The 25,274-nt window shown below is 36.0% G+C and overlaps 1 protein-coding gene across 1 annotated transcript in view; it reads left to right on the plus strand.

The window, feature by feature from the left end:
- AHI1 (Abelson helper integration site 1) overlaps positions 1–25,274 on the plus strand; it is a 218,894-nt gene that overhangs the window by 29,107 nt on the left and 164,513 nt on the right. Inside the window, exons 7-14 of the mRNA XM_060029925.1 lie at positions 1,623–1,842; positions 2,804–2,996; positions 6,432–6,527; positions 10,883–11,068; positions 12,203–12,355; positions 16,135–16,267; positions 19,836–19,959; positions 23,896–24,125. Of these exons, the coding sequence (XP_059885908.1) occupies positions 1,623–1,842; positions 2,804–2,996; positions 6,432–6,527; positions 10,883–11,068; positions 12,203–12,355; positions 16,135–16,267; positions 19,836–19,959; positions 23,896–24,125 (1,335 nt within the window). The remainder of the gene's footprint in view (positions 1–1,622; positions 1,843–2,803; positions 2,997–6,431; positions 6,528–10,882; positions 11,069–12,202; positions 12,356–16,134; positions 16,268–19,835; positions 19,960–23,895; positions 24,126–25,274) is intronic.

Genomic DNA, 25,274 nt, shown 5'->3' on the forward strand with positions numbered 1-25,274 from the left:
ATTTTTCTTCTAGTTCACTAATAATGTCTTCCTTTGTGTCCAGTATGCTTTTAGACACATCCATTGAATTCTTAATTTCAGACATTTTTCAGTTCCATAATGCCTGTTATTTTTATGAGTTTTAATTCTCTGTAGAAAGTCTCTATTTTTAAAAATAATTTTGTCTGTCTTTCCTGTGCTAACTCCAGGCTGAATCATCTGTGGGTCTGCTTCTGTTTTCTGTGTTTTCTCCTGGTTATTGGTCATACAATCTTGCCTCTTTTATGTCTAGTAACTTTTGTATTATATGCTGGACATGGTGTATAGAATCCCAGAGGCTCCAGATGATTTTATCTTCCACTAGAGAGGGTTTCCTCTTTCCACTTTTAGGCAGACAGGGTGGGCAACTGATTTCAACTAATCTGAGCTAAGTCAGATCTGGGCTGCAGTTTTGGTAAGACTCTATCTCTGATTTGCCCTGTTCCTAGGATGTGCCCTTCCAGGTGTTTCAGATTGAGAGCCTGGCAGGTATTTGTCTTGTCCACTCTAAAAGACTTTGGGAGATTCAGTTTTGCCTTTCAGAGGTCTCAGCTTAGTCCTTTAGCCTTCTGCCCCATGCAACTTCAAATTTTGGCAAATGTCTTGAGGGAGAGACTGGCCGTGTGTTTGAGGCCCCTGAAGTCTCCAATTTTGTCACTCCAGCCCTGCGTGAATGCCAAAATCTCTGCTGGTTTCTCTGTCCCCCAGTAGGGGCCTTCTGCCAGGGGGTACGCCTGGATTCTCAACCTCTAGATGCGCCCAGAATTGGTAAGTGACCCCAGGTGAAAAGTGGCTGTAGGCATAAAATGACCATGCCCTCCAGGGCTTCCTCCTTGCCTGTTTCGTTTCAGGCCCCTCCCTCTGGTGGGTCATTGTTTCCTAGTACCACAAGACTGGGAGATTTTACTACCTCTTTAGCCTCTCACGTTGGCCTTGTGTTTGAGGCTGATTTTATCACTTAACCCCATGCACCCACTAAAAATTTTGCTGGTTACTCTTTCTCCCAGTAGTGACCTTCTTCTTGGGTCCTCTGCTCATATGCTAATCAGCAAATGTCCCCAGACACTGAAACAGTTGCCAGTCCATCAGCTTACCCCCGATTGATTCTCCCTCTCTGGAATTTTAGTCCATCTACTATACATTGTTTCTCTACTTTTCTGATGCCTTTAAAAATAAGGTTTTCAAAATTTATTTGGCTTTTTCAAGTTGTTGTTACCAGAAACATTGACCTGCAACATCCTACTGCATCCTACCCAGAAGCAGAAATTTGAGTGATACATATTCCACTTAGAAAATTTCTAAATGAAATTACTTTTTTGTCTTTGGCTCTCATTTTTTTCTTTCTGTGTTGTTAGTCCTTGTTAGGGAAAAAAAGAAAGATACCTCACCCTATTTTAGTGCATTAGTAAATGCAATATTTACTCTCAGAGTGTAGTCTGCTATTATCTGGCTTTTTCTTTCTTTTTCCTTGAAGTGCCTTTGTTAACAAAGACAAATAATCATGGATCACTAGGATTAGATAATCTGTAAATTCCGTGTTTATTGTTGAGTATATTGTTATGGGAACAATTAATTATAACATTGATTTTCTTCCATGCATGTAGTTTCAGATGATAATGAAGACACTGATGGTGACGGTGTTCATGAAATAACAAGCCGAGATAGTCCAGTTTATCCCAAATGTTTGCTTGATGATGACCTTGTCCTGGGAGTTTACATTCACCGAACTGATCGGCTTAAGTCAGATTTTATGATTTCTCACCCGATGGTGAAAATTCATGTGGTTGATGAGAATACTGGTCAATATGTCAAGAAAGATGACAGGTAATTTTTTAAATTGTGCAGCCAACCCTTGAAATTGAAACTGTCTACCATAGAAGTCTCTTTTCTGCCATTGACAGTCAATGGGAATAGAGCTATATATAGATGTGTATTAGAGAATGGTATACTAATTGTAGGTGTTCATCAACCATTGATATTGATCAGTATGTTTTATAGAAGAAATGGAGAACATGTGTTAATTCAGTAATTCATTTTAAGTGAAGGAGAGTTGAGAGAGTTTCTCCCAAGCTTAACTTTCATTGTATGGCATTTAACTTGCATTGTAAGTCATCTGATGTGGCACTGCTTTAATTGTCTCTAACCTCATTTTTTTCTTTTGAAGTTAATATGTTATCTGTGCCTCAGATGAGACAAATGTCTTGAATTTAATTTTTCCTAATATTAATTCTATAGCTAATACGTGTTTGAAGGCCCAAATAGGAAGTATAATATTGATAAAATAAATGACAGTACTAGAATTCAAAAAAAGGTGTTTGTTTGGAAAAATGGCAGGCCTGGGAAACTTGAAAATTATCAGAAATGTTATTCACTTATTCATTTGTCTTGGAGCATACAAAGAAAATATGACACACCTCAAAGTACTTACAATCCTGTTGTGATCATTTTGTTATTTAAATCTAATGTACTAATTTATCACAAACTCATTTAAGATTCTGAAGGTGTTACTTAATTCCAGCTTTGTATGCCAAAGGTGTAATCACACCTCTCACTTTATGTGTAAATAATAAAGTAATTCTATGAAACTGACTGATAGTATGTAAATACAAGATGAAACTAAGATACTACTACTTTTACGTCGTATAAAATTTGTAGTTTTCTAGATAGACAAAATTTTTTTCCTTATGTATCATGGCTGTTTATCATCTTGAACACTATCACTCTATTTTTTTCTTGCCTTAAAATTGTAAAGAACTGTGTTAATGGAAGTATCTTTTCTGAACAGTGAACGGCCTGTTTCATCTTACTATGAAAAGGAGAATGTGGATTATATTCTTCCTATTATGACCCAGCCATATGACTTTAAACAGTTAAAATCAAGACTTCCAGAGTGGGAAGAACAAATTATATTTAATGAAAACTTTCCCTATTTGCTTCGAGATTTTGATGAGAGTCCTAAAGTCATCCTGTTCTTTGAGGTATGAATTGAATAGAGCAGTTTAAACTAAATTTTAGTTAATATTTTAATAGCACAGATATAAGCTATTATTTTAGTAGATCAATAATACAACAAAGTAGTGTGAGAATTTGACCTCTAGGAATAATGTATTTGTAATGTGCTATGGAGATACAAGTAATTGTGTCTTTGCTGAGCCTTTACTAGTACAAGTAGTTAGCCATTTGATTTATTCTGTATTATTTAATCCTTACAACAATGCCATGACTATTCACTGAAGTGATGAATCTAATCTATGTCTAAGCAGCCTTCCATTTTTAACCCTCTTCACAAAGAATAAACTCATTTAACTGTATCAGACTTCCTAAGATTTTGTATACTACTAGGAGAAATAAAGAAGAAAATACACAGATCGCTTGACTAATACAATGTATCATATAACCAAAATGAAGTAGAACTTCTTAGATGTCAAGGGTTAGTGGAGGGTCATAGCAGTCAGGGAAAGCTTTATGGAGTAGAGCGCCTGTGAGCTGACCTTTTTTAAAGAATTAAATTTATTTAAACTAAAAAAAACCCAAACCAGTTCATCTATTCTCTTAACCCCCACCCCCCACCCCTAGCAACCATCAATCTGTTCTTGTATCTGTTATCTTGGTTAGTTTATTTGTTTGTTTAGATTCCACATATTAGAGAGATCATACAGTATTTGTCTTTCTCTGACGTATTTTACTTAGCATAATGCCCTTGGGATCCATCCATGTTGTCACAAATGGCAAAATTTCATTGCTTTTTATGGCTTAATAATATTCCATTTTGTGTGTGTGTGTGTGTGTGTGTATGTGTGTGTGTCTGTGTGTCTGTGTCTGTGTGTGTATACCACAATTTCTTCATGCATTCATTCATCAGTGGACATGTAAGTTGTTTCCACATCTGCACTGTAAATAATGCTGCAATGAACAATTTTGCATTAGGGTTTTTGTGGGTTTTTTGGATAAATGCCTAGAAGTGAAATTGCTGGATCATATGGTAGTTCTACTTTTGATTTTTTGAGGAACCTCCATATTGTTTTCCACAGTAGCCTCACCAGTTTACATGCCTACCAGCAGTGCACGAGGGTTCTCTTTTCTCTACATCCTTGCCAACACTCGTTCTAATCTTTTTGATGATAGCCATTCTAACAGGAGTGAGGTGGCATCCCACTGTGGTTTTGACTTGCATCTTTCTGATGATGTTTGATGTAGAGCATCTTTTCATATACCTGTTGGCCAGATGTCTTCTTTAGAAAAATGTCTCTTCATATCTTCTGCCCACTTTTTAATCCGATTATTTTTTTACTATTGAGTTGTAAGAGTTTTTTACATAGTTTGGATATTAGCTGACTTATTATTTCTAATTTTTTACTGCAAAGGAAATGAAGGCTCAAAGCATAAAGTGATTATCCCAGAGTTACTCCAGTTTTAGATGAAGGTAATTAGTATTTAAAGATAATTTGAATCTAAAATATCACATTTCTTTTCCCTACTTCATGTTATCTCTCCATAAGCAAAGGAAAGGAGAGAAAGCCTCTCCTCCAGTTTAAGCAAGATGGGGAATTTTAGCATGGGAAAAAGCAAGGCATGACCAGAGCCAATAACTTATTTTGTAGAGTCACTTGTTTTTATGATCCTTAACTTTCAGATGATCTAGTGTGCTTATGGTATGAATCCACCATTTACAATTGTGATTATGTTGTATGATTTGTACAAAGCCATGCTTTTTAAAAAAATGATATAATTTGTATATAAAGGTACTGTTTCTTTGTCATAGAAATTTGTCCTCCATTATCATAATATTATTTTATACTCATTTTAATAATATTATGAGATTTAAGAAAGTTAGGTTGTTGAATTATAAACACTTTTGGTTGATTCTTTTTTTAAAAAATTTTTTTTTTGGGTGTTAAACCCAAGTCTTTTTTTAAAAATTTATTTATTTTTTAATTTATTTATTTATTTTGGGCTGTGTTGGGTCTTCGTTTCTGTGCGAGGGCTTTCACTAGTTGTGGCAAGCGGAGGCCACTCTTCATTGCAGTGCGTGGGCCTCTCGCTATCGGGGCCTCTCTTGTTGCGGAGCACAGGCTCCAGACGTGCAGGCTCAGTAGTTGTGGCTCACGGGCCCAGTTGCTCCGCGGCATGTGGGATCTTCCAAACCAGGGCTCAAACCCGTGTCCCTGCATTAGCAGGCAGATTCTCAACCACTGCGCCACCAGGGAAGCCTGGATGATTCTTAAGGTTTGACATAAAATGTTATTGTCTACAAAACTAATTTTTGATTTCAACTTTTTAATGGTGTATTGAGGACCACTCGATAATATCTATCAGAGGTTCTTAAAGCTATTATTACATTTTCAGGTATTTCACCTAAGGGAAAAATGACAAATGCACAAAGATGTGTGTGTAAGGATATTTATTTAAGCAGTGTTTATAATAGCAGAAATTTTAAGGAAACAGATCTCTTCAATTAGCAAGAGGTTTGGTTAAATAAATTATGTTTTTTAATTAAATTTATGATATTTCTAATACAGAAGAATACTAGGCAGCCATTAACATGATGGTATACATATGTATGTATTGACTCGAGCTATCCACTACATATTACATGAAAATAGTTTGCAGATAGCATTGGAACACACAAAAAGGTTTAGATACCTATAAACTAGATGTTAATGTTGATCAGCTATGGGTCTGGATTATAAGTTTTTACTTTATTTTATATTTTTCTTATACTGTCATTATTTTTTTCACTGAGAATGTATTACATTGAAGACAAGTTTAAGTATATAAAGAAGAGGAATAAATGGAGTGCATATTATGTTTTAAGCAGTCCTCTATAAAGATTTGTTATCTCAGCTGAGCTTTTGATAAGCACCAGGAAGTGGTAGTCTCTGACATGTACCTAGAATACATGTAGTCTCTGTGACAGGTTGGTTGCAAATCCATGAGCTTTAATATCCAGTTAGGGTAGAGATATGAAAGAAGTTCTCTTGAGAAGCCTAATGACAACATATATCTAAAGAGAAAATACCCAGTTTCAGGAAGCTGATCCAAGGAAAAACCCACAGATTAAGGCCATGAGTTTTTTAAACAAACAATTCTTTGAAGTCTGCACTCATACATTAAAAAAAGAGCAAAGCTTAAGAATTTTGTGCCTGGTTATTTTTGCCAGGACTATATTTGAGGTAATTAATGCTTTGTCTTGAATTTTAAATAAATCTTAAAGATTTATTGATAAAAGATAAAGTGGTCAAAAAATGGACCTTACTAACTGGATGAGTTAACTCAAAAGTGAGTGAGATGAAATAAAAATGTTTTTCTTCTCTAAGGGAGGATTTTTAAAAATTTAATAATACATTATTAGGAAATATTAAATTTTAGATAGCCTAGTATACTGTGAAGTAATTTGTTATGCTTATTTACAGATTCTTGATTTCTTAAGCATGGAAGAAATTAAGAACAGCTCTGAAATTCGAAACCAAGAATGTGGCTTCCGGAAAATCGCCTGGGCATTTCTCAAGGTATGTTTTTCATCCATTTTAAGGAATGTTTAAAATAATCTTCAAATCTGATGCGCTACTTTTTTCCAAGTCAGTTTGGTTTCATATAAGGAGTTATGATAAGGAGGTAAGATTGCCATGGTAAAGAGTTATTAATTCAAGCTCAGGTGATGCTCATTCAGATTCTTAAATATTTATTGAGTGCTTAGTGTGTGCCAGGTACACTATTTGGCTCTAAGGATCCAGCACAGAGAAAGACACACACAGCCCTGACCTCATTTATTCAACTCAACAAATTATTTATTATTTATGTGCCAGCCACTGTTCTGGTCAGTGAACAAGGAAGATAAACTCCTTGACCTCATGGCCTTCATATTCTAGCAAGAAAAACAGACATAAAACAATTGATTATACAACAGCATTTATTACAATTTTTATAAATACTCTCAAGTTGGATGGGGTAGATGATGAAAACATCCTGCGGGGTCAGGAAAAGGTCTCCTGCAGAAGAGACATTGAACCTGAGCATGAGCTGGATGGCAGTAGTGGGAAAGAGAGAGTTCTAGGTAGAGGCTACAGGCTATGCAAAGACCCTGATGTTGGAAGGAACAAGGAATACCTAGATAACCACAAGAAGGCCACTAAGATTGGAGGACAGAGACTGAAGGGGAAATGGTGCCTGAAGAGCTTGCTGAGGTAGACAGGGCCTTGATAATACAAGGTCTTCGAGCCATTATAGCAACAGGGCACCATTATAAACTTTAAAGAGTAATGGGGGGCTTCCCTGGTGGCGCAGTGGTTGAGAGTCCGCCTGCTGATGCAGGGGACACGGGTTCGTGCCCCAGTCCAGGAAGATCCCACATGCTGCGGAGTGGCTGGGCCCGTGGGCCATGGCCGCTGAGCCTGCGCGTCTGGAGCCTGTGTTCCGCAACGGGAGAGGCCACAACAGTGAGAGGTCCGCATACTGCCAAAAAAAAAAAAAAAGTAATGGGAAGCCCTTTAAGGATTTTAAACAAAAGGATGAAATAATCTGATTTATTTGTTAGAAAGATTACTTTGCTGAGTGGAGAATGGATTAGAGAGGGTACAAAGGTATGTACTGGAAATCAAGGTAGAAAATTCTTGCTGTAGTCTAGGTATAAAATGATGGTGTCTTGACTAGGATGTTTCAGCAGAGATGAAAGACGTGGATAGATTAACGTTTAAAAAGGGGGACATTTTACTTACATAATTCTTTTATTTCTGACTTTAAACATAAATTTGAGTTTTAAAATGTCTTGAGTAATTAACCTGTTTTGTATTATAAAACTTTTCCATTTGTGCATCCATCCATTCAACAAGTATTTACTATTTGAAATGTACATGGTAAATAGTCTATGAAAATAGTCTATGAAATGCCAGGTACTCTGCTAAATATAGGGCATTCATAGATAAATTAGACATTGTCCTTGGCCTCCAGTTCAGTTTCTGTATAAACGTATTACCTATATGATTACGTGCTATGGAGTAGATGCTGTGAAGACCCAGATGGGGCACTGAATCCATGTTGTGGGTTAGAGGCTTTAGGAGAGGTGCAGTCTGCTTGCTGAAGGGCAGTCTGATAGGCTGAAGAATCACTTAGTCCATTGTACCTTCTAAAATCTCCCTTCTATAACCTGTTATACCTTTTTCTAGACCCCCTCTCATACCAAATAAAAAAGAAAAAGGCAAAAATACAAACAAACAAAAAAACTGCAAAGAAGGTCACTTTCACATAGTAAACATTGCCATCTTGTGGTCTTATTAGAAACTTTTCATTCCTTTTATGCTATGGTTTGTGCAGAACTGCAGTATTTACTGTAAACTGCACTTGGGAAACAATGTATTTCACAGCATTTTTACCTTTGTGTCATATTAAGTTTTATTTATTTATCCACTTTATGCCATTGATATAAATGGCAGTCAGGAATAAAGTGTACATTATTCTATGTGCATCCTCTATTAGAACACGTATCTCTTTCATTAGACTGAAAGCTTTTCAAGTCACTGGTGATTCTTTTTGGCCAATTTGTTGAACATATTTTAGTCCTTATTTTACCAGATCTCTTTGCATTTAATATATCACTCTTCAAACTCTCTATTTTATAATATCATCACTCTCCGCATATTAATGGCACATAGAAAGTGCTCCGTGAATATCTATTGAGAAAGTGGCATGAATCAAATTAAAATGTGAATGTTTTAAAACCTATACCATTGGTTCCAGGACTGTCCTAGATAACTGTAAAGTTATCATAGTGGTCCAAATGAACCCCAAAGGATCTTTGTCCAGATTTAAATGAGACTTTATCCTAATTCTCAGGTAGAGGCGCTTTTGATTCTTTTAGCACATATATATGACTGATCTTTTAAACTAAAAAATAATAAAGCCTTATTTATTCAAGTTCCACTTTGTAGTTTGTAATCATAATGGCAGGATCTTGGCTGAATCTTAGTTGTTTACTCATACTAAGTAGCATACTAGTATAAACTAAATTGCCTGGTGAATATTAATACAACTTATGGAAAGTATGATTTAGAATCTGGGGAATAAATACCTTCTAAAAATGATATTATTCCCTTATGATAAGCTTCAGGCAGATAGTAGTACAGTTTATGAAGGGAATCTCGACTGTTTAATATTTAACAACTGAACATCTCAGTTGCTCAATTTGAAACTGGTTTTTTACGCCTCTATATCATAACATCACCTCTCAGCTTACGACCTCCATTGACTTTACATCTTCCCCTGAGAGGGGTAGGGAAACGATGAGCTATATTTTTTGCCAGCTCTGTTTCTTTATTGATGCCTCATTCCTGAACACACTGCAATCTGGATTTTGCCTCAGCTACTAAAGCTTCTCCAAACATATCACTATGACTTCACTATTTACCAAATTATTGAACATTTTCTAGTTCTTCTTTTATCACACCTGTGTGCATGATATCACTCTCTTGAAACTCTTGTTACCTTGGTTTTCTCGACACCATCCTTTCCTGATTTTCCTTATCCCATTCCTTCAGTTCCTTCAGTTTCCTTCCTGGTCTACCACCTATCTCTTTAATATCAATCCTACTCATGATTCCATCTTTAATCCACTTTTCTTAGACCCACTTTTCTTGTGTGTGCCTCAGAATTCAGACATTTCAACTTGGGTGACCCATAGATATCTGACCCCCCCCATGCTGAACATCTTCCCTAGATCTCTTAACTTTTCCACATCTGCTGCTTCAGTTGGTAGCACCACCATCTGTCCAGTCTCCCAAGTTTACAACCTTAGAGCTGCCCTATCTGTTTTGGTAGCCACAGGTCATAAGTGACCATTTGAATTCAGATTAATTAGCTAAAATTAAATATAATTAAAAATTAATTTCCACAGCTGCACTAGCCACACTTCAAATGCTCGATAGCCATGTGTGACTAATGGATACTGTTTTGCATGGCACAAATAGAGAGCATGCCCATCACCACAGAAAGTTCTGTTGGATAGCACTACCTTAGAGTCTTTCTTGATTCTTCTCGTTTTTACTTTCCAAGTTGCATGAGTCAGTAACAGTTATTAAATATTCCCTGTACTCGGTCCCTTCCTACTCTTGGAGTTTGTCAGCTCCACCTGCCTAAACTGCTGCAAAAGCTCCCAACTGTCTCTACTAATTTGTAAAGGGCACAAAAGTTAGCAAAGGTATTTTCTACTTGAGTCATAGTCTAGTGAAAGAGGACCTATTTTGAGTTGGTGACATTATTTTTCTCATAAGAATCTCCATTTATGTAGCTGAAACATACGTTGTCTTGTTTAATAGTTTCTCTTGATTGAATAGACCTTTTTAAGAGGGTAGACTAAAATATTTTAAAAATGTAGTAAGGGGCTCAAACAAGTTTAAGTATCTTAATTACTTTTTTAAAATAATTTTGACTTTTTAAAAATTTAAACATCATGATATTTTACCACTAAAAATACTGAAGCTGAACAAATGGGAAATTTGTTTCTGTTTAAATAATATGCATTTTAATCTTTATTACAAACAGTATTATTACAAACAAATGTGTATTGATCACCTCCTTTGAACAAAGTAACACCCAGCACAGTAATGTAAATGCTTTACCAACAGTCTGAAGTTGTATAGGGGAAAAGACACAGCCATTGGGAAGATATTTTAAGTCATTTGGGCTATCTTGTCAAAATGACCTGGAACTGTGCTTGACCAACTGTGTCAGTGTTCTTTCCTCTGCTTTACAAATCTAAAGAATTTCAGCATGCCATGTTAATCTTTTTAAAATGAGTTTTTGACTATATACTATTGCTTTATTGGTTGTATTTTCAATGAAGGTAACGTTTTATTTGAATTCTTATTTTAAGCTTCTAGGAGCCAATGGAAATGTAAACATCAATTCGAAACTTCGCTTGCAGCTGTATTACCCACCCACAAAGCCTCGATCCCAATCAAATGTCGTTGAGGTTTTTGAGTGGTGGTTAAAATGTCCAAGAAATCGTTATCCATCAACGTTGTATGTAACTGTAAGAGGATTAAAAGTTCCAGAATGTGTAAGTTAATAGCGCATGCAAAAAATATATCTTCCATTGTTGAGATTAAATGGTGACATGTTTCTATTTCTAAAAAGGTAGAGTCTTTAGAATTATTTTGATAGACTTCTGAAATAGAAAGGGACCTTCAGAGATTATATATTAAGCCTGTAATAGCTGATACTTAAAAGATACTTAAATGAATTTTAAGTACTAAGTATAGATTTCAGTTTTAGGAAAAAAATACATTTTTTTAATAATACTGATCCTTAAAAATTAAAGATAAGAGAATGATTTAAAGTGGGAGTTGACAAATATTTTCCATAAAGGACCAGACAGTAAATAGTTTAGGCTTTGTAGGCTATACAGTCTCTGTTGGAGCCACTCAACCTTGCCTTATAACGTGAAAGTAGCTACATAGACATATGTAGGTGATAACTAAACAAATGGGTTTGGATGTGTTCAAATAAAACTTTATTTACAAAAACATCATCAGGCTACATTTGGCCCAGACCATAGCTTGCAGACCCATGAATTACAGGCACATTTTTTTACAATATTATTCAAATAATCAGTAAGTAATATTTCTACTTCTGTTTCACATAGGTTAAAATTATGAATATCTTAGCGAAGCATTTGTCCTAAAATGAGGTGAAACTTTTGCTTTTGTCTCATTGCTATAAGACATTTCAGGCCAGTTGCATATTCTGTAGTTGATCTTATAAAATGTGACCATAGGGTTGGTTTCATTGGTTTGAGTGTAGTTAAACCTATTTTAAGAAATGGAGGATTTAAAAATCTTTAGATCTTTATGTTATCAGTTTCATGATCCTAAAGCCAGAGATACCATAGTACAATGTCAGAGCCATAATATAACATCTGGTAGGTATTGGTGAAGAGGCAGAAACAAAGGGACAGAGTTACTAAAACTATTTTATGTAACTATTGGAGTTCTGTTTTATTCCTTCCCACTTTTAAGGCTTTTGGGTTTAGGACTGTAATTTCAAGCAAAAAGTAGGATTTTTTTCTGGATTACATTTTGAAAACATTTTCATATTATAATGTTTGTTTCAATATTTTAAAAACCATATATGCTAGAAAAGAGAAAAAGATTAACGTGATATATACATTTTCTCACTTTCTATACATATTTAGATAAAGCCATCTTATCGTTCTATGATGGCTCTTCAGGAAGAAAAGGGTAAACCATTGTATTGTGAACAACACCATGAGGCACGTTCAGTAGACACAGAACCTGGATTAGAAGATTCAAAGGAAGTGGTGAAGTGGAAACGACTGCCTGGGCAGGTGAAGTGGTCTCTGACACTGGATTCATTTAGATATTTACTCATTTACCTTAAAAACTCCAACAGCTCCTATGGTAACTGGCTTCCTACTTAAAACTCCCAGATTATCCTTGTTTTTAACCATGTTCTTGTCTTTCTATTAATTCATTTGGTAAATAATAATAGAGTGCCTATCATGTGCATAAAGACACTATCGTAAGTTCTTTAGTGACCTGGGGAGTTTTATTAGTTTGTCAGAGCTGCCATAAAAATATATCACAGACTGGGCCTCTTAAACAACAGAAATTTACTTTCTCATAATTCTGGAGGCTGGAAGTCCCAGATTAAGGGTTGGCAGCGTTGATTTACTCTGAGGCCTTTCTCATTGTCTCGCAGGTAGCTGCCATCTTGCTGCGTCTTCATGGTCTTTTCTCTGTGTGCGTGCATCACTGGTGTCTCTTATTATTATCAGATTAGGGCTGTACCCTAGCAACCTCATTTTAACTTAATCAGCTCTTTAAAGACCTTATATCCAAATACTGTTACATTCTGAGGTACTGGGGTTAGGGTTTCAACATATGAATTTGGAGGGACACGGTTCAGCCCGTAAATCTACAATTTATGGATTCATGAACTTTTTTATAGCTCCTGGCTTCTTCCTGAGTCACATTTTGATAGAGATAGGTATATGTATATATCTTTACTACAAGTTGAGCTGTATTTAAGCTTTTTCTAAAGTTCTCTTACTTGGTTAGCATATTTTGTAGTGGCAAGAAGCATTACTGATAAAGTTTTGCAAATCTCTTATTTCCATGAAGAGTGGAGTGGTTCATTTTATATACTCAGTATATACAAAGAATGACTATTTTCCTAGACCTGTTCACATTTTGTTTTGCATGATATCTGACTTTCTTTCTGAGGCTAATTTTACAGATACATCTTAAAATCAATTTTAAATACTTCAGACATAATAATATGGAGAGAATAATACTTAGACTGTGGCCTTGGGGACCTTTCACGTCAGTTGGGGACACGGGAAGTGGTTACAGTATTGTTCACAGTCAGGTTTGCTGCAAAGAAGTCTTGAGGAAATATAGCTATAAAAATAATTGTTTAGATCAGTAGTTCTCAAAGTATGATTTGGGGACTGCTGGGAGTCCTGAGATACTTTCAAGGGGTCTGTTGAAGTCAGTCTATTTTCATAATAAGATCATAATGATTCCATAATGATTTAGTTTTTCTTTTTGACTTTCATTCTCTCACAAGTATACACTGGAGTTTTCCAGAGACTAAATGATACATGATATCACAAGAGGGTGAATGCAGAAGCAGTTATGAAATTCCAGCTCTCTTTTATTAAGCCAGATGTTAAAAAGATTTTCAAAAATATAGAACAATTCCACTTTATGTAGTTATTTTTCATAAAAAGAAATTATTTATGTTAACATTTAATAGGTTTGCTCTGTTGTTTTTTAAATGATTAACAAATATTTTAAAAATTTCTCAATTTTAATTTCTAATATAATAAATATCTGTTTATATAGCCACATAAAAGCTTTTTGGAGTCCTCAAAATTTTTTTAAGACTGTAAAGCACCCTGAAACTAAAACAGTTTGAGAATTGCAGCTATGTAGAAGGTGATCTGGAGTGGTGGAAGAAGGGTTCATTCAACAGGTTGGTGGAACTTGAGGTAGACTTTAAAGCATGGCAAAGTTAGGAGTGGGTGAAGAGGACAGGGAGGAGTATTTCATATTGTGGCAATGTTGTAAATAAATGGGAAAGCACCTGCTGTATTCCTCAGGCACTCAAAACTTGGCTGGCTGGAAACCCAAGTTTGTATAAGAGGTAAAAATGGTGTGATAGATTAGGCCCACATTGTGGAGTGGCTCTAATGGTAGGTAGCCTAATATTTGATTGTGTGGGATTGAGAGATAATGGGAGGTTTCAGATAGGGAGGAAGCACGATAACCGTTGTATTTTAGGACAGATTAACGCTGGTGATGGCAGGTAGATCTTGAGGTAGGATACATCAGAATGAGAGAAAGGTAGCCATTGCAGTCATTGATGTGTGAGATGAGAAGGGTCCAACCTTGAGAAGGGTCCAATACCCCAATACCTTGGGGTATTGGTGGCAAAAGTGAGAAGTAAGAGGTAAATACAAAAGGAAAGACCTAGTGTGAGTTAGTGATTGACAAGGTAGTGAAGAAGGGGAAAGAGTTGAAAATGTTGAGGATCTTTATTGCTGTTATTAAACGATCATCAAGTGCCTCTTCTGCATACAGTGTCAAACTCTGGGAATACAAAGAAAATGATGGTGCCGTTAGTAGTTTGGCTTAAGTGATGAAGCACAGAGTTTTCCTTAACTACATCTCCTCCTCTAAGAGCAGCAGCAAGTGGTTATGAAACTTCCTAACTTTTCCTTCAATTTTTGTCTTCTTTTTATCCCCCTTTCCCTTTTCTATATCATCCCAATAGAGAATGGAGGGAAAATGGTGTCTGGTACATTATTGGCACCTAATAAATGTCTGTTGAATTTTTCGCCTTTCTAGTAGCTGCTCATAATGCTGCCTCTTCATAATGCTGCTAAATCTTGATGCTACTTATGAAAAAGCTGATACCAATCTAGAAAGCGGGCCCTTGAACCAGTAGTCTTTGACTCGACCCGTTAAGCTGGGCTTAACCCTCTGAATAATCCTTATTAGCTATATATAGTAATAATAATTACAGGTTTACTGTGATGAATATATAAAAAGACATTTGTAATAAAGTGCCACATTCTTGGCATATAGTAAGGGCTCAATATATGTTCAGTTGAACTTTTTGAATAATAAGAAACACAGGAACTAAGGCTCACAAAAGTTTGAAAGAGAGAATTAGGACAAATAAAAGTAAGTAGTGGGCTTCCCTCGTGGCGCAGTGTTTGAGAGTCTGCCTGCCGATGCAGCGGGCACGGGTTCGTGCCCTGGTCCGGGGAGATCCCACATGCTGCAGAGCGGCTGGGCCCGTGAGCCATGACTGCTGAGCCTGCGCGTCCGGAGCCTGTGCTCCGCAACGGGAGAGGCCACAACAGTGAGAGGCCCGTGTACCGCAAAAAAAAAAAAAAAGTAGTATTTTCTACAGCAGATAATAATGTACAGAAAGTTTTGGTTTCATCTGATAATAAGGAATGAAACATAAAAATTATGAAGGAATTTTAATAAAATTAGTGAATGAGAAATCAATAGGAGGTGATTGATTTACTTTGAAAATACATTTTGGAAGGCAGTACAAATAGTGGTTATTTTAAGAGAGAAAAAAGAAAGAGAATGAATATTCATACATCATGGACTTCAGCTAGGCCTATATGGCATTTATAGACTCAGAACAAGTTTATGGTTCAGCAAAAATCACTTATTAGTTGCTGTCATGAAATAAGGGTGTAACATACATTCATTTTTGTGGCTGTATAAAAATAATGTGGTAGTGACAGCTTTGGAGTATCAGATATTGAAATTTTCTATTCATATTTTGGGTGAATAGTGCTATTAGGCATGGAGTATAAATTCATTTAATTTTCTGGAGAATTGAAAGTGATTCTCTGCTTTGAAAGTAATTTACTATGGTTTTCCATCATTTGCTTACTTGCTTCTTCCTCTGCATCACAGTAGAGGGACTTTTTAAAAAACCAGAAACTGCAACAGCTACAATAATTGAAGTTAACAGCTAGCTTTCATATTTTCATCTTTATCTATATTGGTAAAATATCTATATATCTATATATCTATATTCTTCATCTATATTGGTAAAATGTATGTTTTTCAGGCTTGCCGTATCCCAAACAAGCACCTCTTCTCACTAAATGCAGGAGAGCGAGGATGTTTTTGTCTTGCTTTCTCCCACAATGGAAGAATATTAGCAGCAGCCTGTGCCAGCCGGGATGGGTATCCAATTATTTGTGAGTAATGATCCTTCTGTTTAAGCTGATTGTAGTCTATACGCAGGATGTTTTTTGGTTTTTAAAATTCATTGAAATCTTAATTTGAGTCATCCACTAGTACTACTAAATTAAAATAGATTTCCTCAAGTAAAGTAACAGTTCTTTTATAATAATTTTGCACTTTGCTATACAATGTCGGTCCAGAAATAGAATGAAAATGATCAAATGAAGGAAGATAAATTTATTTTTAAAACATTCAGGAGGTATTTTTTAAGCATTTTCTACTTTAAATATAGAAATTTTGCAACATGAAGGATTAATAAATCTCTTGACGAATTTTAATCCAATTTTAGTCAGTTGATAGTAGTGATAATTTGATTATGAAAGCCCTCAAATTTGTTATGTGCAACTAAGACCTGGCACAGCCAAATAAATAAATAAATAAATATTTTTTAAAAAGAAAGAAAGAAAAAGTTGAATTTAGATATACTTACTGCTTAAATCTCAAAAAACAAAAGAAGAATCTTTGTCGTTTTTTGATTATGGTGTGTCTACTAGGAATTCATTTAGCTTCTGGGATGTGCAGATTGATGTTTTTCACAAGTTTGGGAAGTTTTTCATCTTTATTTCTTTGAATGTTCTTGCTACCCCTTTCTATTTCTTCTCTTCTTCTGGAACTCCCATCATTTCTATATTGGTACACGTGATGGCGTCCTACAGGTCTCCGCACCTTTATTCATTTTTCTTCATTTTTTTTTCTTTCTGCCCCTCTGACTGCATAATCTCAATTGACCTGTCTTCAAGTTTACTGACTATTCTGACAGTTCATATCTGCTGTTGATACCCTCTAGTGAATTGTTTATTTCAGTTATTGTACTTTTCAACTCTAGAATTTCTGCTTGGTCTTTTTTTATATGCTCTATTAATTGGTAAGAAATAATTCTCACACCTTCGTTCTTTAGATGTGGTTTTCTTTATATCTTTGAACATATTTATACAAGTGAATTTAAAGCCTTTATCTAGGAAACCAGTGTCATAGACAGTTTCTGTTGACTGCTTTTTTTCCTGTGTGTGGCCATACTTTACTATTTTGGGGGTTTTTTAGGGGTGTGTCTCCCTAGAAAATTGGATATTTTAAATATTACAATGTGGCAACTCTGGAAATCAGATTCCCCTCTTTACCCCCCTCCATTTGTCCACCTGGGATTTGTTGTTGTTTGTTTAGTGATGTTCCTGGACTAATTCTGTGGTCTTTATCCTTTGTCAGGTTTTACCCCTGGAGTCGTTGCTTGGTTAGCTTAGTGGTCCGCTAGTGGTTAGAGAGGGATTTTTAAATGCCTGAGTGAATGGGTCTCCCAGCCTGTGCCGAAGTGCGGTGCGTGCGTGCGTGTGTGTGTGTGTGTGTGTGTGTGTGTGTGTGTGTGTGTGTGTTGGGATATGGTTTCAATTCTAAAGTAGGGAGTTTACAACTTTGCCTTAGCCTTTACTTGCACAGCCCTCAGGGCAGTCACAGTAAGAGATAGGGCCTTTCAGGTCTTTCTTGCACAGTATATACACAGCCTTTCATGTGTAAGTGTCCTTCTAGATTCCCCAGAATGTACTGGAGCTTTTCAAAGTGCCCTATGAACATCTCATTCCCAGTTTTTCCTTTTGAATTTTTTGGTCAGGCTCTTCTTAGGCCCACCTGGTATCACTGTGTCAGATAGCCACACCACTGATTATTTCATGTACCCTAGAGTTTCAGCTCTTCACACAGATCATGCTCAGAGCCAGGTCAGATAAAGCCAAGCCCTGAAAATCGAGCCTTTCCAGGAGCTGCCAAGCTGTCCAGCAGTGATAAATCTTGGAGGTGGGGCTTTGGAGATCTTCAGGCCTCTTCTGCCCCATCCCATAGCTGCTAGGCTGCTGGTTTTCTTCGTAGTTTCAAGGCTGTTGGTTTTTAAGTCCACTTTGGAGCTTGGGAGAGGGGAATGGGAACAGGACAAGTTAAAACACTGCAGAGCTCAGTGTTCTTACCAAGATTCAGCTGTTTTCTTTAATAAATGCTCCTCAGATTTTTGCAAGCCTTTCATTTCCAGAGTTCTGAAAAAGTTAATTTTGACAATTTTTGCCAGTGTTCTCGTTGCTTTTATGGGGAAGCAGATTTTCCGAGGTCTTTATTTTGCTATTACAGAAGTTCTTGTGTACTGCTTGATAGTTTAAAGAGCAGTTGGTTTTACCACTAGGTGGAAGTAGAGACTTAGAAAGTATTTTCTGTGTTAAGTTGTTATCTTAGATTTCATTGTATATATATATATATATATATATATATATATATATATATATATATACCATAGCCATAACACAATGCCTTGTTTATCAGATTAAATCTCTGTTCATTCTCTCACAGTAGTGTCTATCATTTTTAGTATTAGAATTTTTTTCTCACAATAGCACAGTTTAAATTTCTCATTGCTTCGAATAGTTAAATTTTGGTTGGAATTTGATTGATTTTCAGATAAGATAATACCTTATTCATGAAAGACCAAATTACAGAATCTTTGAAGTGAATTGCAATTTAAAAGTTATTTGAGGGACTTCCCTGGTGGTCCAGTGGGTAAGACTCCACACTCCGAATGCAGCGGGCCTGGGCTCCATCCCTGGTCGGGGAGCTAGATCCCGCATGCATGCCACAACTAAGAGTTCGCATGCCGCAGCTAAGACCCGGCACAGCCTAAATAAATAAATACTTTTTTAAAGTTATTAGATTAATAAATTGATTATCAAAGATTATTAGGATTGCTTTGAAGAGATAAGAATAATTGTTAATTGTAGCCCATTATAAAATTTTCGGTATGTAAATTCTTGTGTCTAAAGCAAGTGAAAACTTACTTTTAAATAGATTTTGAGTTTTTTTTTTTTTTTTGGTGGTGGTACGCAGGCCTCTCACTGTTGTGGCCTCTCCCGTTGCGGAGCACAGGCTCCGGACGCGCAGGCTCAGCGGCCATGGCTCACGGGCCCAGCCGCTCTGCAGCATGTGGGATCTTCCCGGACCGGGGCATGAACCCGTGTCCCCTGCATCAGCAGGCGGACTCTCAACCACTGCACCACCAGGGAAGCCCGACTTTTTTTTTTTTTAACAAGATGTTGGGGGTAGGAGTTTATTAATTAATTAATTTATTTTTTCTGTGTTGGATCTTCGTTTCTGTGCGAGGGCTGTCTCTAGTTGCGGCAAGCAGGGGCCACTCTTCATTGCTGTGCGCGGGCCTCTCACTATCGTGGCGTCTCTTGTTGCGGAGCACAGGCTCCAGATGCGCAGGCTCAGTAGTTGTGGCTCATGGGCCTAGTTGCTCCACGGCATGTGAGATTCTCCCTGACCAGGGCTCAAACCCGTGTCCCGTGCATTAGCAGGCAGATTCTCAACCACTACTCCACCAGGGAAGCCCTAGACTTTGAAATTTTTTAATACTGAAAATGTCTTTGGTGATAATATTCTTACAGACAGTGCTTACCTGGTATACAAATTATTATAAATTATGAATTTTTATGTTATTCGGTTAAGAATCCTCTATCTGGAAACATACTAATTTTCGAATATTTTCATTAGTATATGAAATTCCTTCTGGACGTTTCATGAGAGAATTGTGTGGCCACCTCAATATCATTTATGATCTTTGCTGGTCAAAAGATGATCGCTATATTCTTACTGCATCATCTGATGGCACTGCCAGGTTAGTATCCTTGAGAAGTACTCGCTGTGTATGCTGCTTGCCCTCAAAGAAAGCAGAGCGAATGAATATAAAGTGATATAACTACTCTTATGCTTCAGTGATGTTTTGCTTATCAAGGAACCGTCATAAACATGCATCATACAGACTCACTGATTAAATAAGAAGTAATGAAAACGTTTTTTCTAAAGGCATTCTGTTAAATATATTTCGTTTATGTAATATATAATGTTTCTAGTCCTCACTGTCTTTAAATGATCATTTTGTACACTCTTTGATTAATATTTTGAGATGAAGTTCTTAAACAACTGAGATTTTTCCTGGAATATAAACTCTTGATGGCAGGGATTCTGCCTCCACTGTTAGCTGGATGCGGAGGCCAGGACATGGTGCTGCTCAATGCACAGTGTAGGGTCAGTAAACGAATATGCACCTTATGTTTTAAGAGCTTAATAGATTGTCAACTATTTGCACTGTTCAAAATGTCAGTTTTGAAAATAATTTAGCCCCTTCCAATTTAATAAGTATCACAATAAAATATTTTAAAAGTTACTTTTTTAATCTGTTACGTTTATTTCCTACCTCTGTTGTCTCTTTAGTATCTTTCTCTATTGATTTTTTCCTCTCATCTTAGAAGTATGTTTAAATCTCCTTATCTTAAGGAAATCTTTTTCTAAACTCCTCCTGCCTTTCAGGCTACCACATTATTTTTCTTTCTACACCATCAAGAAGCATCCTATACACACTGTCTTTACTTTCCCCCAGTTAGTCTGGCTTTCACTTCAAGCGTGCTATATAAACTTCCTTTGAGAGAGCTGCAGTTTCTTACTAATTTTCGGATCCACTGGCTAGTTTTAGTCCTTACCCTGAGTGCCTTCACTGCAATAATTCATTATTGACCAGTCTTGAAATATTTTCAAGTCATGGTTTTCATTGACAACCTCTTCTGTTTTCTTTTTATCAGTCTGACCAATTCTCATTCTCTTGTTCCCTTTCTTCTGCCTGTTCTCTGTACATGCTATCCCCAAGATCCTTTATTCGATGTCTTCTGTGGTTTGGTGTGCTTATCCTGGTCTCTCTCATCTCCTTGGCTTTGAATCTCACTTACATGCTAATGACTTGGAGCTCCTTCTCTTTTTCCGAATTCAACTTTGTACTACACACTTCTGCCTGGATTGCCCAGTGGCACCTCAGATCCATAACGGAAATCACCAAATTTTGTTTTCCTTTTTTAGCCCTCATATAGTTTTTAATGGCATCCTTATCCACCCTGTCTCCCAAGCTGGGAACTCAGAGTAGTACTCGTGTTTCTTTTCTACATACAGGTAGTTCTCAAGTATATTAATTCTGCCTCCTAAAAGTCTCACATTCTGTCACATTCTTTCTATCCTCACTGCTGTTGCGTTAATTCAAGTCCTTGTTATCTTTTGCTTAAACTGTTGCTGCTAAGCTTTCCCAGTGTTCACCCTCTAGCTCCTCCATCCCTGCTATGCTAAAATTCTTTCCAAAACCATCTTTCATAATGTCTTGACTTTAAAAATCTTTGCGCTTTGGAAAATATTCCAGTTCCTTAGCGTGGCATGACAGGCATGACCCTCATTGACCTTCTGTCGTCCCTTGTGCACTTCCCATGTACCCTCTGCCTCACCCACACAATCTTTTGAAATACCTTTAGCATCTTATCTTCTTTGGCATCTCCATGTTACCTGTGGGCTCTTCCTATGCTGACATGCCCTTCTCCTCCCCTTCCTGCCCAACTCATTCACTCAACACACGTCTAAATGCCTTTTGTAAGCCAGGGTGGGCTCCTAGTCATCATTTAAAACCCAGCTCAGATTTTACCATTTCTTGAAGTCAACTTGGGTTTCCTCGCACAGCATATATTGTAGTAAAGGATATTTTTTTCTTTATGTAGCTTGGAAGTTGATACTAATTTAGGACTCTTTACATCCTAAAAATACTGTTGTGAAGGATTAACTGAGTGAAGAGAGAAACGCTGTGGCTAGAACAAAAAAGGCAGTGGGGTTTTTGAAAGAGGTGAAGAATACTTACACTGAATGAGCTAAAGTCAAAAGGAAGAGAACCAGAGTTGCTAATGCTCAGAAGTGGCAGGAGTTCGGGTTTCTGCCCAGGTCCTCTGTTATCTTCTGGGGTTACCGTCACCTTTTATTGTTAGTGTCTCCTGAGTAACTGTTTTCCACTGGTTAGCTCTCTGCCAGATGGGCTTAACCTAAATCTCCGTCTTTAGTTATCTTCAGTATAATTTGAGAACACTACAGTTCAGCAGCTCCTAATATAATCAGAAAGACTTATCCATGTGTAATGGCTCCCAGATAGACACATAAGGCCCCACTCTGCCCTCTCTTCACATATACTGTTTTAACTTTGGAATGTCTTTTTTCTTTCCTAATTCTGATAATTTTTGTTTGTGTTCATCTGGTCTTTACAGATTTGTATATCACTGTTCTTCTCTGTCTACGGTCAATCTGATTTTTTTTCACAAACCCATTAATACATTTCTTTTGATCTTGGATTCTACCATTGCTTGGGTGATGAAAGCCATCATTGGTACCGATTCCGCTTTTATGTAAAATGCTTCGTTTTTATTTTAAGATATTGTGTCTGTTCTAATTATATTGAGCTGTTTTTAAGGTACAGTTGCTTCATTTCTTCTTGTTGTATAGTATTTCAGATAATGCTGCTAAGATTTATTAGCAGGCCACTGAAGTTTTTATCTTTTAGCATCCTCCTTAATATTCCCTCCAAATTAGTGATTTTGTTCTTTCTATACGTACTATATTTCATGTTACATATGTTCATTGAAAGTATCACTGTGGTAAAAATGTTTATGCAGTGACACACATGCTTTACTTTTACTTGAAAACATGTTCTTTCACTTCCTTCATTTATTAGGTTGAATTCTTAGTAATTAAAGATCATATCCTGTATTTTAAGCAGCTGCTGAGAAAACTTATAGAATGTTATTCTTGAATAACAACTGTATTTTTTTTATAGATAATTTTGAAAAAGACTTAATTTGCTTCAGTTCTTAGACAGTAATTAAAAGGATGAACTGTAAATCCCCATGTTAAAAAATTAATAAATTCTTCTAATTCTGATAACTTAAATTTTTAAAAATCGAGTGCTTCACACTCACAAAGCACCTGTTTGTTCCTAGATTTTGCCTATTTTTGCATATTGACTTGCAGAGTATCTAACTCTTAGAGTTTACTCTTGTCAAGACTGTAGCAATAACAATATTAATTTCTTTCAAATCACCTATTATATAAAGGAAGAGATAACAAGAGTATTAAACATAAAGTGAGTGCTCGATGATACCCTGTTTTCTATAAAATATTGTAATGATTTTAATGTTATTTTACTCAAGTATTTATATAGTAATTTCAATGTGCCTTCTAAGTCTTTGAGATGTTTATGTTCATTATCTATGCTTTGAAATTACAAATATAAAGTTAATAGAGTACCCTTTTCTCTAAACCCTCAACTGTAAGCACTTTGGAAAAACAATATACACAGCCTAAATGGGAAATCATTGAAATTTCTCCCTCTGTTTTGTTTTTTACTTATATTGTATTAAATGCAGTATTTTACCAACTATCCAATGTGTTTACTCAATGCCAAAAATAGGTAGGTTTAAAAAGTACAGACATATACAAGTACAGTTTTTTCATTTTACAGTATAGATTACAATTAGTAGAGGAATTAACCATTATGCTTGAAAATAACTATAAGAAATAGCTTTGTCAAACTGAAAGAACTCTGGCTATCATATAATGTCATCACATTATTTTTACTGTTACAAAATTTACCATTGGTTGTTGTCACTTGCTTACTTTTATAAAGTCCATTGCTCATATTGGTTCTTAGAGAAATGTCTGCCTTTCAGAAGCAATATGTAACTTTTTTATCCTTTTCCAGGATATGGAAAAATGAAATAAACAATACAAATACTTTCAGAGTTTTACCTCATCCTTCTTTTGTTTACACGGCTAAATTCCACCCAGCTGTAAAAGAGCTGGTGGTTACAGGATGCTATGATTCTGTGATACGTATATGGAAAGTTGATATGAGAGAGGATCCTGCCATATTAATCCGACAGTTTGACGCTCACAAGAGTTTTATCAACTCTCTCTGTTTTGATATTGAAGGTATGTCCAAGAATATATGCCAGTTGAAGGCTAGTTACATGAAGAATTTTGAAAAATTTTCTGTTTCACTAGGATAATAATTATTTAAGCTTGAGGGTGACTTTATGTATCAGATAAAATTAAATATGTTTGTGCATATTTAGATTTATGCATATTTTGAAGATCATATGATAGACCTTGGTATAAATTTGGCACTGAGGGAATTGTTAGTTAATTTTGAAGTCAATAAATTTCTAAACATTTTGATTCAACTAATCTTTGCTGTAACAACCAGTCCTGTTCCAAATTGCAAAATATATTTCATTGGATTGGTGATTATTCCCTTAGTAGGTTTTTTAAAGGGCCGTTTTATGTAAAGGGTAAAAATGAGGAAGATGGGGGGTGGAAATCCCAGAGGAATATTGAAAATATATATTTTAAATGTAGCAACAGGATTTTTTTTTAAGTACAGAAACATATAGAAGGGAGATTTGCAATTATTTAAAGGTTTAATCTTAGAATATGAGTATTAAGGATAGTGTTTAAAGGACATAAAATATAGGTTATTTTGTCAGCTGGAATAATAAAGAAATTCATTATTAAATAGTCACATTTTCTATTATTTCAGATACTAGGTGTGTATAGCTATAATAAATTGGTATGGGATCCAGATCAAGATGATAATACTGCTAATGTACTCCGTTCAACCATAAGGATGTTTATAAGTAGGAACACATTCAGGAAAGGTCAACCAAGGATAGAAAGGCGTCTGAAAATTCTGTCATAATAGAAGTAGCTCATAAAAGAGAGATGAAGAATTTCTTCAAATATTTGGTTAAGATGTGGAAAAAAGAGAAGTCCTTCTACGTCGCTCTGTAGGTAGAAGTAGGGCCAAAGCGGCAAGAAACAGATTTTCTTTGCTCAAAATTAGAAAGAACATTCTAATATACAGAGCATTTCATCAGTTGAATAAGCTACTTTTGTGTAAAATATTACATTCACAGTTGCTGAACAACCATCTGTTCATAATGGTTTGTAAGATATTCCTGACGGGTTATGAAGTTGAATCTGATGATCTCTGAGGTCCCATTCAACTGTAAGATGGTTTGACTCTAAGAAATTGATGCTGAACTGAAGCACCTGTTATTTATTATTTTATTCATTCCCTGG

The sequence above is a fragment of the Delphinus delphis genome, chromosome 14 (genome assembly GCF_949987515.2).
Source record: "Delphinus delphis chromosome 14, mDelDel1.2, whole genome shotgun sequence".
In the NCBI taxonomy this organism is placed as follows: Eukaryota; Metazoa; Chordata; class Mammalia; order Artiodactyla; family Delphinidae; genus Delphinus; species Delphinus delphis.